This window comes from Ranitomeya variabilis, chromosome 5, assembly GCF_051348905.1.
Source record: "Ranitomeya variabilis isolate aRanVar5 chromosome 5, aRanVar5.hap1, whole genome shotgun sequence".
NCBI classification, from domain to species: Eukaryota; Metazoa; Chordata; class Amphibia; order Anura; family Dendrobatidae; genus Ranitomeya; species Ranitomeya variabilis.
Window position 1 is genome coordinate 656,316,335 of NC_135236.1, and position 18,108 is coordinate 656,334,442.

The 18,108-nt window shown below is 41.4% G+C and overlaps 1 protein-coding gene across 1 annotated transcript in view; it reads left to right on the plus strand.

Annotated features, from left to right (window-relative positions):
- The window catches only part of POLR3B (RNA polymerase III subunit B), a 113,932-nt gene that overhangs the window by 71,740 nt on the left and 24,084 nt on the right, over positions 1-18,108 (plus strand). The window contains exons 21-23 of the mRNA XM_077266462.1: positions 5,160-5,318; positions 8,599-8,716; positions 9,208-9,350. Coding sequence (XP_077122577.1) covers positions 5,160-5,318; positions 8,599-8,716; positions 9,208-9,350 — 420 coding nt within the window. The remainder of the gene's footprint in view (positions 1-5,159; positions 5,319-8,598; positions 8,717-9,207; positions 9,351-18,108) is intronic.

Here is an 18,108-nt window from a genome sequence, read left to right on the forward strand (position 1 = left end):
GAAAGGTCCTGCTCTGGTCTGGAGATCAGCAACCTCATAGAAAGGTCCAGCTTTGGTCGGGTGACCCGCTACCTCGTAGAAAGGACCTGCTTTAATTGAGAGACCCGCAGCCTCGTAGAAAGGTCCTGCCTCTGCCGGGTGACCTGCAACCTCTTAGAAAGGTCCTGCTTTGGTCGAGAGACTCGCAACCTCGTAGAAAGGTCCTGCTTCGGTCGAGACACCCGCAACCTTGTACAAAGGACCTACTTTGGCCGAGGGACACGCAGCCTGTCCTTGATCAGAACATTGTGCACGGACACCAGAATAAGTCCTTACTGGTCAGCTTTTATTGTTGCAGACATGTGCTCCCCTCTCTTCTTTTGGGTTCCTAAATTTGGCTTCTCCCCCGCTCTTCCTACTCTTCTGCACATGTATGATGAGTAGTTGCGTGATCGCCGCTGCCGGCATCTATTCATTTCTACCTTCTGTTTGCAAACCGAATTCCGTCCTTTTCTTTATTTTCTATCAGGCTAATTGGACTGAGATTGGGGGGGTTGATGGTCATTAGCGAGAAATAATTGAGTCTCTCTTGTCAGTAGGACTTGGATCACCTTTCCTTCCATGCACGCCGCACACGCCAGTCTTTTCATCCCTTTAGTAGACATGATGGGCAGCAGCGGTTGCTAGGCTCCTATGAAATGATTCCCAGACATTTATCCCTGACATTAATGTCTGCTTTTGCGCCCATGTCAGTACAAGTGGAACTAAATAGGAATTGAATTTTTTTCCCCCCTTTTTCTGTAAAATCGAAACTATAAGAAAAAAAAACACCTTTGTGCTGCTTTCACGGTCATAATATAGTAGCGTGCTCTCTAAGCTGCGTTCTGCAGAAGTGGCCGACAGTAGTATTAAGCCTGGATTGCAAACCCGGGGTGCCCTGATGCCCATTACTGAGCACACCATTAAGAAGAGGAGTGCGGGGACGGGGAAAAAAAAGTCCTTTTATTCTGGTTTTGGGACCCAGAGCTTTGCCTTATGGAACAATGGCACAGAGGCGTCCGTCCAGTGAGTGATGTTAATTGGAGGTGCCATTCTTTTGTCGGGGGGCTGTTGAAGCTTGGTGTTGTGTGCGTGTCATCTCTGAGGGTCTCTAATCAGCACATCCAGACTATTAACAGATGATGATAATGTGTACAAACTGTAAAGCGCTACGTAATATGTTAGCGCTATATAAAAATAAAGATTATTATTAACAGGAATTTAATTCAAGACCCCCCAATGGTGACCGCTGCAGGAGTTACATGCGACACCACTGCCAACAGATGGATCTACTAGTTATGTTAAGCTTTAGTCACCCTCCCTGGGTCCATAACTAAGTCTCCGCTGCTTTTCCCAATGTCTGTTATTGTTTGCAGCACTGGCGTCGCATTGCCGGCGCTGCAACCAGTAACTGATCTCTACGGCTCTGCCCAAATAGACTGCCCGAGCCTCTGAGTTTACTGATTGGTTGCAGCGCTGTGGCCTGCTCATAGTCACAGCTCAAGGGCGCTTACTACATATTGATTTATTGAATTCAGCGTCCACAGAGCTCCCGAGTTTCTCCTAGTGGTGGACATGCCATTTAAAGAGAATGTATCATAAGAAAATTAGGTACCTATTTTTTAATCGGTTTCTTTTTTTATTTTTTTTTATTTCCACTTCAATATATATATGCAGGTGCTTCTCATAAAATTAGAATATCATCAAAAAGATAGTTTATTTCAGTTCTTCAATACAAAAAAATGAAGCTCATGCATTATATAGAGTCATTACAAACAGTGATCTATTTCACATGTTAATTTCTGTTAATGTTGATGATTATGGCTTACAGCCAATGAAAACCCAAAAGTCATTATGTCAGTAAATTAGAATTAACAAAAAACACCTGCACAGTCTTCCTAAGTGTTTAAAAAGGCCCCTTAGTCTGTTTCAGTTGCTCCACAATCATGGAGAAGACTGCTGACTTGACAGATGTCCAGAAGACAGTCACTGACACACTCCACAAGGAGGGGAAGCCACAAAAGGTCATTGCTAAAGAAGCCGGCTGTTCAGAGTGCTGTATCCAGCATATTAATGGACAGTTGAGTGGAAGGAAAAAGTGTGGTAGAAAAGGGTGCACAAGCAACCGGGATCACTGCAGCCTTGAAAGGATTGTTAGGAAAAGGCCAATCAAAAATTTGGGGGAGATTCACAAGGAGCGGACTGCTGCTGGAGTCATTGATTCAAGATCCCCCACACACAGACGTATCCAGGACATGGGCTACAAGTGTCACATTTAGTGATGAGCGAATATACTTGTTACTCGGGATTTCTCGAGCACGCTCGGGGGTCCTCCGAGTATTTTTTAGTGCTCGGAAATTTAGTTTTCATCGACGCAGCTGAATGATTTACATCTGTTAGCCAGCATAAGTACATGTGGGGGTTGCCTATGTAAATCATTCAGCTGAGGTGAGGAAAACTAAATTTCTGAGCACTAAAAAATACTCGGAGGACCCCCGAGCGTGCTCGAGAAATCTCGAGTAACGAGTATATTCGCTCATCACTAGTCACATTCCTTGTGTCAGGCCACTCATGACCAATAGACAACGCCAGAAGCGTCTTACCTGGGCCAAGGAGAAACAGAACTGGACTGTTGCTCACTGGTCCAAGACGTTGTTTTCAGATGAAAGTCAATTTTGCATTTCATTTGGAAATCAAGGTCCCAGAGTCTGGAGGAAGAGTGGAGAGGCCATAATCCAAGCAGCTGGAGGTCTAGTGTGAAGTCTCCACAATCAGTGATGGTTTGGGGAGCCATGTCATCTGCTGGTGTAGGTCCACTGTGTTTTATCAAGACCAAAGTCAGCGCAGCCGTCCATCAGGAAATATTAGAGCACTTCATGCTTCCCTCAGCCAACAACCTTTTTGGAGATAGAAATTTCATTCTCCAGCAGGACTTGGCCCCTGTCCACACTGCCAAAAGTACCAATACCTGGTTTACAAATAATAGTATCACTGTGCTTGATTGGCAGCAAACTCACCTGACCTTAACCCCATAGAGAATCTATAGAGTATTGTCAAGAGGAAGATGAGACACCAGACCCAACAATGCAGAAGAGCTGAAGGCTGCTATCAAAGCAACCTGGGCTTCCATAACACCTCAGCAGTGCCACAGGCTGATCTCCATGCCGCGCCGCATTGATGCAAAGGGAGCCTCGACCAAGTATTGAGTGCATTTACTGAACATACATTTCAGTAGGCCAAGATTTTGTATTTTAAAATAATTTTTTTCAAGCTGGTGTTATGAAGTATTCTAATTTACTGAGACAACGACTTTTGGTTTTTCATTGGCTGTAAGCCATAATCATCAACATTATCAGAAATAAACACATGAAATAGATCACTCTGTGTGTAATGACTCTATGTAATGAGTTTCACGTTTTGTATTGAAGAACTGAAATAAATTAACTTTTTGCTGATATTCTAATTTTGTGAGAAGCACCTGTGTAAATATGAGACTCGCACATCCTGCTCTGTACAGGTGACTTTTCAGCAGTCTCGTCACTACGGACAGGATTACAATGAAGGTAGCCCCTCTCTATATAGTAGAGGTAAAACAGAATCAGTCATTCACAGTCGGTGTCATCACAGCTCACCTCCTCCTCCCACACAATGATTGATCACCTCAATATACAGTACATCACACATTAGCCACGGTTCACAATAGGTGATGTCACAGCTCACCTCCTCCTCCTATACAATGACTGATAACACCTCTATATACAGTAGATAGCGCAGGATCCACCATTCACAATAGGTGATATCACAGCTCACCTCCTCCTCCTCCTGTACAATGACTGATAACACCTCTATATACAGTAGATAGCACAGGATCCACCATTCACAATAGCTGATATCACAGCTCACCTCCTCCTCCTGTACAATGACTGATAACACCTCTATATACAGTAGATAACACAGGATCCACCATTCACAATATGTGATGTCACAGCTCACCTCCTCCTCCTGTACAATGACTGATAGCACCTTTATATATACAGCAGATAGCACAGGATCCACCATTCACAATAGCTGATATCACAGCTCACCTCCTCCTCCTGTACAATGACTGATAACACCTCTATATACAGTAGATAACACAGGATCCACCATTCACAATATGTGATGTCACAGCTCACCTCCTCCTCCTGTACAATGACTGATAGCACCTTTATATATACAGCAGATAGCACAGGATCCACCATTCACAATAGGTGATATCACAGCTCACCTCCTCCTCCTGTACAATGACTGATAACACCTCTATATACAGTAGATAGCAGAAGGATCCACCATTCACAGTCTGTGTCGTCACAGCTCACCTCCTCCTCCTGTACAATGACTGATAGCACCTTTATATATACAGCAGATAACACAGGATCCACCATTCACAATAGGTGATATCACAGCTCACCCCCTCCTCCTGTACAATGACTGATAACACCTCTATATACAGTAGATAACACAGGATCCACCATTCACAATAGGTGATGTCACAGCTCACCTCCTCCTCCTGTACAATGACTGGTAACACCTCTATATACAGTAGATAGCACAGGATCCACCATTCACAGTCTGTGTCGTCACAGCTCACCTCCTCCTCCTGTACAATGACTGATAGCACCTTTATATATACAGCAGATAGCACAGGATCCACCATTCACAATAGGTGATGTCACAGCTCAATTGCTCCTCCTCCTCTGGTACAATAACATTTGCCCACGTTCACTAGATGCTTCAATACAAAAGATAGTGCCTGAATCGATCTATTGCCTCTAGTACTTGCTCTCAATATGGAGTATTGACCGGAGTGAAAATTGCAAGATTTTATTTTTTTAATATACAGTAGCTCGTGATATTAAAAGTAAAGAAAAAAAAACTGTGTTAAATTAAATTTAACATAAAAAAATGTTTTGTCAATAGGTAATTTTGTGATAACACTTTTCCATTTATTATGGCGTTGTTGAGGGGAGCAGGGTTTCAAATGAGGTATAGCCAAGTGGGCTAGTGCGTGCTGGTGTATTTGGGGGCGGCGGTTGCACAGCCTCCACACATTCCTTAATTTTGTGAACCCTTGGGTTAACCTGTTGCTGCTTTCTTTTCAGGCTTTGGACGTTGTCTCGTTTACAAAAATGCCAAGTGCACGCTGAAACGCTACAGCAACCAGACGTTCGACAAAGTGATGGGACCCATGCTGGACGCCACCACACGCAAGCCAATCTGGAGACATGAAATCTTAGACGCTGATGGCATCTGTTCACCCGGTAAGTGCGGTACGGTTCGCCTGGTAATACGTGATATGCATCACCTTGATTCTGTCTGTTTTAATCTCTTCAAGGGATTTTCCATTTTTACGAACATGAAGCCCTGATCATCCTACAATGAAAAGTTCCAAACTTATCTAGTCTACATTGCGTTTCTATTCCCCATTCAAAAATTGAAAAAAACAAACACATTTGGCATCACTGTGACTGAGGAATTAGTCCAATTTATCAAAATATAAATTTATTTAAACCGTAGTTAAAACACCAAAGAAAAAACAAAACTCCAGAATTGCTATTTTTCTGTTTCCGCAACATCCTGAAGAAGCGCAATAAAAATTCATCAAAATGCCGCAAGTACCCTAAAATGCCATCAATAAAACCTACAGTTCAGTGTACAAACACCAAACCCTCACCCAGCTCCAAGGGTGGAAAAATTAAAAATAAGTTACTGGGTCTCAAAAATGGCGACAGAAACAAAATTTTTTTTTTAAACCAGGTTCTAAATTATAAGCACTAAAAAAATATAAGAAAAAAAAGTTAAGTTCGGTAATCGTACTAACCTTATTTCCAGGTAATTTTTTTTTTTAAGAAAATACCCCCAAAATAACCATGACAGAATTCTGTCTTTTTCTTCACCATTTTGCCACACTTGCATTTTTTTTTTTTTTACGCAAATTCTACGGTAAAATTTTGGTTGTCGTTAAAAAGCTCAACTCGTCTCCCAAAGAAAACTATCAAGCTCTCTTACGGTTATATTGAGGGAAAAAAAGTCGTGAAGAGCAGGAGAAAAATTAAAAATGTCTGGTTCCTTTAAAGGGTGAAGAGAGATCAGCCCTTTCCTTATTTTGGCAGATTTATGGTTCAAGACTGGCATAAAATACATTTCCCTAAACTGAACTGGGAAGGTGCAGAATGTTTCTTTATGCATTGATCGTTCTTTGATTACTCTCAGTACCTATGTACTGGGTTGTAATGATCATGGTTGCAGAGTTCGCGACCGGACCCCTACAGAGGGGCCCAACAACGCCAGTGAAAACTCCCCTGGATATCCATCCTCGAACGCACATTCAGTTGAAGTGTATTGCGGCGCAAAGACTCGCTGGGTCTGTGATTTGCAGTACACGCTGACGTCCAATCAGAGGCCAGCAGCTGACGTTGGTATGTGACATCATGTGCTCCCATATTTTGTGTGTTGAAGTCTGCCGGCTTCAAAACAGGATTCCGAAAAGTGGGGGAGCAGAGGGAAGGTGAGTATAATGATTTTTTTTTTAAGCATTAAAGAACAGTGGCAGAATGGGGGACATATACCAGGACGGGGGATATATACAGTACAGACCAAAAGTTTGGACACACCTTCTCATTTAAAGATTTTTCTGTATTTTCATGACTATGAAAATTGTACATTCACACTGAAGGCATCAAAACTATGAATTAATACATGTGGAATTATATACTTAACAAAAAACTGTGAAAAAGCTGAAATTATGTCTTATATTCTAGGTTCTTCAAAGTAGCCACCTTTTGCTTTGACGACTGCTTTGCACACTCTTGGTTTTCTCTCTCTCTCTCTCTATGTATATATATCTATATCCAATTTATGAAACTCTATGTAAGGTTTCGTCTTTGCCTGGGGGGCTTTGCACCCAACTTGCGATATTTTATTTATTTATTATTTTTTTTAGTCCCGCTCTTATTCTTTGGGTTATATAACCTCCAAATACCATCAAAGGGAGAGACAGGTCCTGAAGGGCCAGTTCAATGGGAAGAATAAAATCCACGCCATCAATACATATGCCCTGCCAGTTGTCAGATGCCATGCTGGCATGGTGTGTTGGCCAAAAGAAGAGATGAAATCTGCCGATGTGAAGACACGAAAGTTTCTCACAATGCATGGAGGTTTCCACCCTAAGTCTAACACCCAAAGATTGTATGCCAACAGAAAAAAGGATGGGCGAGTCTTGATAAGCATCCAAGCCACCATCACGGATGAAGCAAGGAGTATCCAGGAACACATCAGAAAAATGGCACCAAAAGATGAGATGCAGAGAGAAAGCCTAAGTCAGCAACAACAACAGATCTGGAAGGAAGAACAAGAACATGAAGAGCCATAGCAAGACCAGCTGCTGCATGAGATGTACCATCAACAGATAATAGAGGTGGCTGACATGGAGAAATCCAGTGGCTGGAGAAAGCGGGACTTGGGAGACAGCACAGAGGCACTAATCACAGCGGCACAACAGCAAGCACTAAGTACCAGATCCATAGAAGCAGGAACCTACCACACAAGACAAGATCCAAGGTGCAGGCTATGCAAAGAAACCTCAGAAACCGTCCAACACATAGTGGCAGGATGCAAAATGCAAGAACAGCGTATACCAAACGCCACAACCAAGTATCGGGAATTGTATACAGGAACATCTGCACAGCGTATGGGCTAAGTCCACCTAAGTACAGGTGGGAGACCCCAGAAAAAGGGGTGGAGAATGAAATGGCTAATATCCTGTGGGACTTCCAGATCCAGACGGATAAGCAGGTGTTGGCTAACCACCCAGACATGGTGATAGTAGACAAGGATCGGAAGACAGCAATGATAATAGATGTGGCAGTGCCAAGTGACCGCAACATCAGAAAGAAGGAATATGAGAAGCTGGAGAAATACCAGGGCCTCAGAGGAGAACTGGAGAAGATGTGGAAGGTGAAGGCAACAGTGATTCCAGTGGTGATAGGAGCACTTGGAGCTGTGACCCCCTATGTTGGAAGAATGGCTTCAACAGATCCCAGGAGCAACATCTGAGCTCTCTGTCCAGAAAAGTGCAATGCTGGGAACAACGAAGATCCTGCGCAGAACCCTCTGGTAGAGGACCCAAGAATGAGAAAGGACAACAAAGACCAGCCCCATTGGGGGCTGAGAAGAAAGGGATAGTTCCGGTACTCTAAAAATATGCACATTTTAGCTAAAGAGATAAAATACATAAATTTACCCTGAGAAGCAAATAACTGTGTTCACTACGGACACATAAGACGCCTCCGCGCAGATCATCCAAGTCTTTGCTCTATCCTCTCAATTGGGACTTCTGAGAATTATTTATTTATTTTGATTGACTTTATTTTTTTTCCCCCCCATTTGTAAAATAAAGTAAAAATTTTCATTTTAACAAAAATTGCACAGTGCGATATGGTGTATTTATAGTCAGTGCCGGCAGTATTATTTTTGGAGATTACTCCATAGTATGTATATTTATTTATTTTTTTTCTTTTCCCCCTGAAATTTTGTCACTAGGGGAAAAAGTGGAAAACAAACAAGTGCTCGTCAACAAGTCCATGCCGACCGTCACCCAAACCTCTCTGGAGGGCAGTAGTGTGCCTCAGCAGCCGCAGTTTAAAGACGTGCCTGTAACGTAAGTGAATATGGGGCGTGAAGATCTTTTATTAAGTTTTATATTGTGTGACTTTATCTTTTGTTGATTATTCCCGTATTTGCAAGGACATCTGAATGAGTTTAACGTTCTACGCATAGCACTTAAAAGGGCCGAGTTATAGACTTATAAGTCCGTTTCGCACATCCGTATATCACAGTCAGACTCCATATCGCAACGTTCGGACTGAACTTGGAACTCCAACTCAGAATCTTCATAGGCATGTATGAAGCTATTGGGATCAGGAGATCCCTTCATTGACTATGTCGGATGTATGAGGTTGGTCTTAGGGTTGTTAGGTGCAGCTAGAGAGTTCTTGCCATCTTTCTGGCAGAAATCTGATTTACATAACTTTATCCAAAGGTGCTTTGCATATCTATAAGTCTCTCCAGAAGACCACAAGGGGAAGCACTATGTCCCCCAGCTATCCGAAATATAAGACCCGCTGAACTTTTATATTTTCTTCTTTGTAGCTACAAAGGCTCCACCGAGTCCTATATCGAAAAAGTCATGATTTCCTCCAATGCAGAAGAAGCGTTTCTTATTAAAATCCTACTGAGACAAACACGGAGGCCCGAAATTGGTGATAAATTCAGCAGCCGTCACGGACAAAAAGGTGCAGTACTTTATATTCGTTTCTTAATCCTTATCTGTCACTGTGGGGGGCTTGCTGGGTGAGGGCAACTACTAGGGGTGAAAGAAGTATTGAACACGTCACCAATTTTCTAAGTACAGTCATGGCCAAAAGTATTGACACCCCTGCAATTCTGTCAGATAATACTCAGTTTCTTCCTGAAAATGATTGCAAACACAAATTCTTTGGTATTATTATCTTCATTTAATTTGTCTTAAATGAAAAACCACAAAAGAGAATGAAGCAAAAAGCAAAACATTGATCATTTCACACAAAACTCCAAAAATGGGCCAGACAAAAGTATTGGCACCCTCAGCCTAATGCTTGGTTGCACAACCTTTACCCAAAATAACTGCGACCAACCGCTTCCGGTAACCATCAATGAGTTTTTTACAATGCTCTGCTGGAATTTTAGACCATTCTTCTTTGGCAAACTGCTCCAGGTCCCTGATATTTGAAGGGTGCCTTCTCCAAATTGCCATTTTTAGATCTCTCCACAGGTGTTCTATGGGATTCAGGTCTGGACTCATTGCTGGCCACCTTAGAAGTCTCCAGTGCTTTCTCTCAAACCATTTTCTACTGCTTTTTGAAGTGTGTTTTGGGTCATTGTCCTGCTGGAAGACCCATGACCTCTGAGGGAGACCCAGCTTTCTCATACTGGGCCCTACATTATGCTGCAAAATTTGTTGGTAGTCTTCAGACTTCATAATGCCATGTACACGGTCAAGCAGTCCAGTGCCAGAGGCAGCAAAGCAACCCCAAAACATGAGGGAACCTCCGCCATGTTTGACTGTAGGGACCGTGTTCTTTTCTTTGAATGCCTCTTTTTTTCTCCTGTAAACTCTATGTTGATGCCTTTGCCCAAAAAGCTCTACTTTTGTCTCATCTGACCAGAGAACATTCTTCCAAAACGTTTTAGGCTTTTTCAGGTAAGTTTTTGCAAACTCCAGCCTGGCTTTTTTATGTCTCAGGGTAAGAAGTGGGGTCTTCTTGGGTCTCCTACCATACAGTCCCTTTTCATTCAGACGCTGACGGATAGTACGGGTTGACACTGTTGTACCCTCGGACTGCAGGGCAGCTTGAACTTGTTTGGATGTTAGTCGAGGTTCTTTATCCAACATCCGCACAATCTTGCGTTGAAATCTCTTGTCAATTTTTCTTTTCTGTCCACATCTAGGGAGGTTAGCCACAGTGCCATGGGCTTTACACTTCTTGATGACACTGCGCATGGTAGACACAGGAGCATTCAGGTCTTTGGAGATGGACTTGTAGCCTTGAGATTGCTCATGCTTCCTCACAATTTGGTTTCTCAAGTCCTCAGACAGTTCTTTGGTCTTCTTTCTTTTCTCCATGCTCAATGTGGTACACACAAGGACACAGGACAGAGGTTGAGTCAACTTTAATCCATGTCAACTGGCTGCAAGTGTGATTTAGTTATTGCAAACACCTGTTAAGTGCCACAGGTAAGTTACAGGTGCTGTTAATTACACAAATTAGAGAAGCATCACATGATTTTTCAAACAGCGCCAATACTTTTGTCCACCCCCTTTTTTATGTTTGGTGTGGAATTATATCCAGTTTGGCTTTAGGACAATTCTTTTTGTGTTTTTTCATTTAAGACAAATTAAATGAAGATAATAATACCAAAGAATTTGTGTTTGCAATAATTTTCAGGAAGAAACTGACTATTATCTGACAGAATTGCAGGGGTGTCAATACTTTTGGCCATGACTGTAAACAAGAATTGAAAGACTGTTGTCTGGCTACAAAAAGCGTTTATAAACTGTGATACTTGCAAAAGGGGGTGCTACTAGGTACTAACCATACAAGGTGCCCAAACGTGCATCTGCCCTTTTTCTAATTTTTAAAATGTGAAAAATCACTATATGTTTTTTAGCCCCAAATACAAAGGAAATGTGTCATCTTTAACTTTAGGCCTCTTAGAGATAATTTAATCTTCAACTTGCTTAACTGTTCACTCGAACAGTAAGTTTGACTAGGGGTGCCCAAATTTTCACATGCCACTGTATGGTGTAATGATGATCTTTCCACTTCCGGATTATGGCCCCAACAGTGCTCACTGGAACTTTCAGTAGTTTCAAAAATCTTCTGTAACCAATGTCATCTTTTTTTTTTTTCAATAATAAGGTCGCAAAGGTCCTGAGAGAGCTCACTGGTTTTAGCCATCATGAGATGTTTCTTGTGTGGCACCTTGGTAATTAACTTTTTCTGGACCACTACTGTAGTTGAACCAGCTGACATTTTTCACAAAGTGGCATGTCAATCTAAATGGCATGTAATCGAATTACTGATAGATTTCAGCTGGTGTCACGACTTTCCATTGCTTTTCACACCTCTTTTTTCATGTCTTCAATACTTAGGCTGGGTTCACATTGCGTTAGTGGCGTCCTTTAGACGGACTACGTTACACCGCGGCATAAACGCGGTGTAACGTAGTCCGTTCCGGCCGCCATTGACTGCAATGTCGGACGCATCGCTAGTGCACACCCACAATGGGCGTGCGCTAGGGATGTGCTGTCATTGAGTGACGGACCCTGAGACGCGGGCTGCACCCCAACCTTTTACTCTTATAGGCAATGAGCATACTGTGTTAAAGGGCTTATCCAAGATTTTAGTTTTTATGCCCATTATAAAAAACAAAACAAAAAAAACAGGTAGGTAGTTAAACCCTTACTGACCTCCGCCGTACTATTACAGCGGAGGTCGGATCCCCTGCTTTGATGCGCGCTGAGCCCACCTCAAAGCCGGGACATGTCAGCTGTTTTGAACAGCTGACATGTGCCCGCAATAGCGGCGGGTGAAATAGCAATTCACCCACCGCTATTAACTAGTTAAATGCCGCTGTCAAATGCGTGCGGCCGGAAATGAACGCATTTGAGACCTCTATGGTTGCTGATGCCGGCTTGCTGTGAGCGCCACCCTGTGGTCGGCGCTCATAGCAAGCCTGCAATTCAGCTACATAGGAGCGATCTGATGATATGCTATGTAGCAGAGCCGATCAGGCTATGCCAGCTTCTAGCCTCGCATGGCAAAAGTTAAAAAAAAAAAGTTTAAAAAAATATGAAAAAAAATATAAAAGTTTAAATCCCCCCCCCCCCTTTCGCCCCATTCAAAAAAAAACAATAAAAAAAAAATCAAACCTACACGTATTTGGTATTGCCGCTTTCAGAATCGCCCGATCTATCAATAAAAAAAGTATTAACCTGATCGCTAAACAGCCTAGCGAGAAAAAAATGTGAAACGCCAGACATTGCATTAAAATGTAGTAATGGGCGATGAAAAGAACGTATCTGCACCAAAATGGTATAATTAAAAACGTCAGCTCGGCACGCAAAAAATAAGCCCTCACCCGACCCCAGATCACGAAAAATGGAGACGCTACGGGTATCGGAAAATTGCGCAATTTTTATTTTTATTTTTTTTTTTTTTTAAAGCAAAGTTTGGAATTTTTTTTACCACTTAGATAAAACGTAACCTAGTCATGTTAGGTGTCTATGAACTCGTAATGACCTGGAGAATCACAATGGCAGGTCAGTTTTAGCATTTAGTGAACGTAGCAAAAAAGCCAAACAAAAAACAAGTGTGGGATTGCACTTTTTTGGCAATTTCACAGCACTTGGAATTTTTTTCCCATTTTCTAGTACACGACATGCTAAAACCAATGATGTCGTTCAAAAGTACAACTCGTCCCGCAAAAAATAAGCCCTCACATGGCCATATTGACGGAAAAATGAAAAAGTTATGGCTCTGGGAAGGAGGGGAGCGAAAAACGAGAACGCAAAAACGGAAAAGGGCAAGGTCTTGAAGGGATTAAAAACTACCTTCTTGTTCTACCCGGCACATAGCAGTCACCAACTTCTCCTGCCAGCAGTTCAGCTGCTCCACATCGACAGAACAGCTTTTCCTCTTCCTCCCTGCTCTGTCTGGGCGTGACTGCGGACGTCATGCTGATTGACAGCCGGCTCCCCGCAGCTAGACAGTAGGGAGCCAGTCGTCAATTAGCATGACGTCCGCAGTCACGCCCTGTCAACACAGCAGAACAGAAGAAAAGCTGCTGCTCTGTCGATGTGACATCAGCAGAAACCGATCAGTGCCAGGCACAACAAGCAGGTAGATGAGCAACTACCTGCCTGTTAGTAATTTGTCGCATAGTAAAAAAAATAAATAAATAAAATCATAGAAATAGTTCCAAACACCTCTAAATGATGGATAGATAATAGATGACTGCATGTGTCTGTGAAAATATATTTGTTATATATATATATATATATATACATATATATATATATATATATATATATATATATATATATATATATATATATATATATATATATATATATATATAATCTTCTAACCAATATTACTACATGGTAAAGGGGATGATGGACAACCGCTATCTTAACATGTGACCATTAAAAAAAAAAAAAACAACACACTTTTTGGAAAACTTTTCTTACCGCGGTCCCTGCGCTCTCACCTCGCCCCCCACCCATCTAATACTCCCCGGCATGACTGCTTTAGTCCTCTGATCTGCAAACCCTTTTTGTTGGAGGTGCTAATCCGTTTTCACATGACAGACTAAGAAATGCTCTTAAAGACCGGTCATATATTGATTTCTTTACATCAAAGAACCAGCCCTTTCTTATTTTTTTTTTTTTTCCTTCTCTCCGAGCTTCTACAAGTTAGAAAAAATTTTGAGGATAAAAAATCTTTAATGTTGAAGAAACAGATTCCTTGTCGTTTTTTCCAAGTGCGAAGATTTCTCCTTTTTGTAAGACCGTCGAGGTGGTGATTTGAAGGCATCAGCGCCCCCCTTTATCCCTTTTCTTTTTGCAGTAATACTTTGTTGTAAGCCTCGCCTGCTTAAAGCTGATACTTTGTGCTCCATTGTGTTTTAATTCTCCTTCTATTTCTCCTGCTTTGTATTAAATCGTATTCACAATGTAGATTGGATTTGTAACGATCAGTTTTACAAATCCAACATATAACGGCAATGCAAGTATAGTATTGCTGGTGTTGCGTTCAAGTGATTTTGATGCACGTCCCCTTTAAAAAAAAGTTTGGTAAACTTTTGAACACTTTTTTTTTTTTTTTTTTTATGTAATCCAGTTTTATTTAAAATTTTGCACTTCTTGCCTTCTGTAGCCTCTGTGTTGCACTTTCCTTTTGTGGATTAAGAATGAGTTAACTGAGAATCTATCAGTGAGCTCCTTCTAATGGTCAGACAGAAGAGTTTGGAACTTTATTCTTTTTTACCACAATAAAAGTTAAATGTGCAGTATAACAAAAGCCAAATTGTGTAGAACGTTTTTTGTTTGTTGTTTTCTTTTCCCTTCAAACACATGGACCTACGTAAGAAAAAAAAAATTGTCTCTAAAGGTGGACAACACCCATAAGCCTTATTTATCAAGTGTCAAATTGTCTCAATTTTTTCTTTTTCAGGATGTAGATCATCCATTTGCCTTCTTTTTTTTCATCTGTTTTTTTTTATATCATCTTTTTTTGTTCTTTTTAAATTAATGCTTAAGAAAAAATTGGAGGCAACACTCAGTGGCATGTAAAAGTTTGGGCACCCATGATCAAAATTACTGTTATTGTGAGCAAGTTGAAGATGAGATGATCTCTAAAAGGCCTAAAGTTAAAGATGACACATTTCCCTTGTATTATAGGAAAAATAAATAAACAAACATATATGTGTATGTCATTGTTTACATTTTACAAATTACAAAAAGGAAAATGGGCCTGTGTAAAAGTTTGGGCACACCTGAAATTGTGTGTGTTCAGATATCTTTGACCAAGGTTTCAGACCTTAATTTGCCTGTTAGTTATGACTTGTTCACTGTCATCATTGGGAAAGGCCAGGTGATGAAAATGTGCCAACTGTATAAAAACCCAGCCTCCTCTAACCTTGTGCCAAAAAAACGGCAGCCATGGGTTCTTCTAAGTAGCTGCCTAGCACTCTGAAAATGGTGGAGGCTCACAAAGCAAGGAGAAGGATATTAGAACATAACAAAGTGTTTTCAAGTTGCTCTTTGCTCAGTTTGAAATGTAATTAAGAAATTGCAGTTAACAGGAACAGTGGAGGTCAAGATAAGGTCTGGAAGATCAAGCAAAATTTCAGGGAGAGCTGCTCGTAGGATTGCTAGAGATTGATAGGCAAAAATGGAACCCCTGCTTGACTGCAAAAGACATTTAGAAAGATTTAGCAGACTCTGGAGTTGCGGTACATGGTTCTACTGTTCAGAGACACCTGCACAAATATGGCTTTCATGGAAGAGTCATCAGAAGAAAACCTCTCCTGCATCCTTACCATAAAATTCAACATCAGAAATATGCAAAAGAACATCTAAAAAAGTCTGATGCATTTTGGAAACAAATCCTGTCAACCGATGGGGTTAAAATAGAACTCTTTCGCCACAATGAGCAAAGGTATGTGTGGAGAAAAAGGGCACAGAACTTCAGGAAAAAAAAACATCTCGCCAACCATTAAGCATGGGGGTGGATCACTCATGCTTTGCTGTTGTGTTGCAGCCAATGGCACAGGGAACATTCCACGGGTAGAGGGAAGAATGGATTCAATGAAATTTCAACAAATTCTTGGTGAAACATAAAACCATCTGTAGAAAAGCTGAAGGTGAAAAGAGGATGGATTCTACAAATGGATAACAGTCAAAGAAAAAGAAAAAAACGCAGCAGCACTCACCGATCCTGTAGCAAAAGCTTGTCTTTATTGAAGCAGAATTATAACATCTTCACGGCACGGGGGAGTGGAGCGGAGAGAGGGGTGAGCAGAGAAGGACGACGGCCGTTTCACACCAAAACAGCGCTTCTACGGGGTTTGGACTTAATTTACACGCGAGCACCTCCCGAGACTATCAGGTCCACTGCCTCCGGGATTGATTACACATTACGCCTCCTGTGCGGGCTGTGCTGCTTTACTTTTTCTTGTTGGACATATCTACAAATGGATAAACGCACGTCAAAATCCACAATAGACGACCTCAAAAGGCACAAGCTGAAGGTTTTACAATGGCCCTCACAGTCCCCTGATTTGAAAATCTGTGGCTAGATGTCAAAATAGCAGTGCATGCAAGACGACCCAGGAATCTCACAGAACTGGAAATAGTTTCCAAAGAAGAATGGATGAAAATCCCTCAAACAAGAATTGAAAGACTCTTGTCTGGCTACAAAAAGCGTTTACAAGCTGTGACACTTGCAAAACTGGGTGCTATTAGACACTAACCAGGCAGGGTGCTCAAACTTTTGCATTGGCCCATTTACATATATTTTTTGTCTATAATACAAGAGAAATGTGTCATCAATAACTTTAGGCCTTTTAGAGGTCATTTCATCTTCAAAATTACTGTTGTTGTGAACAGTAAACAAGTTGAACAGGGGTGCCCAAACTTATACATGCCACTACATGTTAAAAAGGAAAAAAAAAAACTATATGCTTGTTTAAAAATTCAACAGTTTGCATCAGTGTTACAGTAGAGTTTTGTCGTGTGTGTTTTTTTGTTTTTGTTTTTTTTTTACCAATAAAAAATGTGTAGAAGTAAAAAAGATGCATTATTTAAATAGCAGCTGAACTGTAGTACCTTAGAGTGGCCACTAAACCATACGGCGCTGTGCTGTTCCAATCTGCAAGTGTCTGATTGGTGGGGATGCCAGGTGTCCAACCCCCACGGATCGGACATTGATAACTTATCCTACAGATAGGCCATCAGGATCTAACTAGTGGATGACCTGTTTAAGCAGCAGTTCTGTACCACAATTGGAAAAGTGGTATTACTTACATACTGCCTGTAGACCAGTTCCACTGTCTATGTGTAACTGGTTCACCCAATGATTAACGACTTTAAAAAAAAAGCGGAGCGTGACTTCATGCACATTTATTATCTAATATCCTTAAGGTCTAGTGTGCCAAATATGTAAATCCCAACGTCCCTGGTGGTCTAGAAGAGTGATGGTCGCCTATGACAGGAAAGTGGTTATTGCCAAAATCCCCAGTGACTACTTTACTGAGAGGTTAGTTTTAGATTCCCTGGTGGCCTAGTGTGGTGAAGGAGTTACAGACTATGGGCAAATTTTGACATTGAAAAATAGATTTTTACTTATTTTAGTAAAAGGGAATCTGTCAGTAGGATCAACCCTCCGAACCGTCTATATGGACATGCGGGTCACAGGAAGTTGAATAAAATGATACCTCGATATCTGCAATCCGATGTCTTATTTCCAAGAAATCAATATTTTTCTTAATATGTAAATGATCGTTTAAGGTCTATGGGCCGGACATAGATCTCCCAGAGAATCTGACTACAGAGATTATTGTAAATGAAAGGTGGCATTACCAGTATGAGACATGTAGATCCGGAGAGCAGACTGTCAGTCATTACATGTCTCACACTGGTAACGGCCCCTTTCATTTAAAATAATTTCTGGAGTCAGATTCTCAGATAGGATCTATGGGACGTACATAGATCCTAACAGCTAATTTACATAGTACGAAAAAAATGCGTATTTTTCTGAACTAAGACGTCAGATCGCAGTTATCAAGGTATCATTTTATTCGGCTTCCTATGACCGACATGCAATCTAGACATCCTGGTAGGGTTGATGCTGCTGACAGATGGATACCCTTTAATACACTTGCTCTAAGGTTCAGTGTCCAGTCTTTGTTTCTTGATTTGTTTTCGGACCTCTGATATGCAGTTTC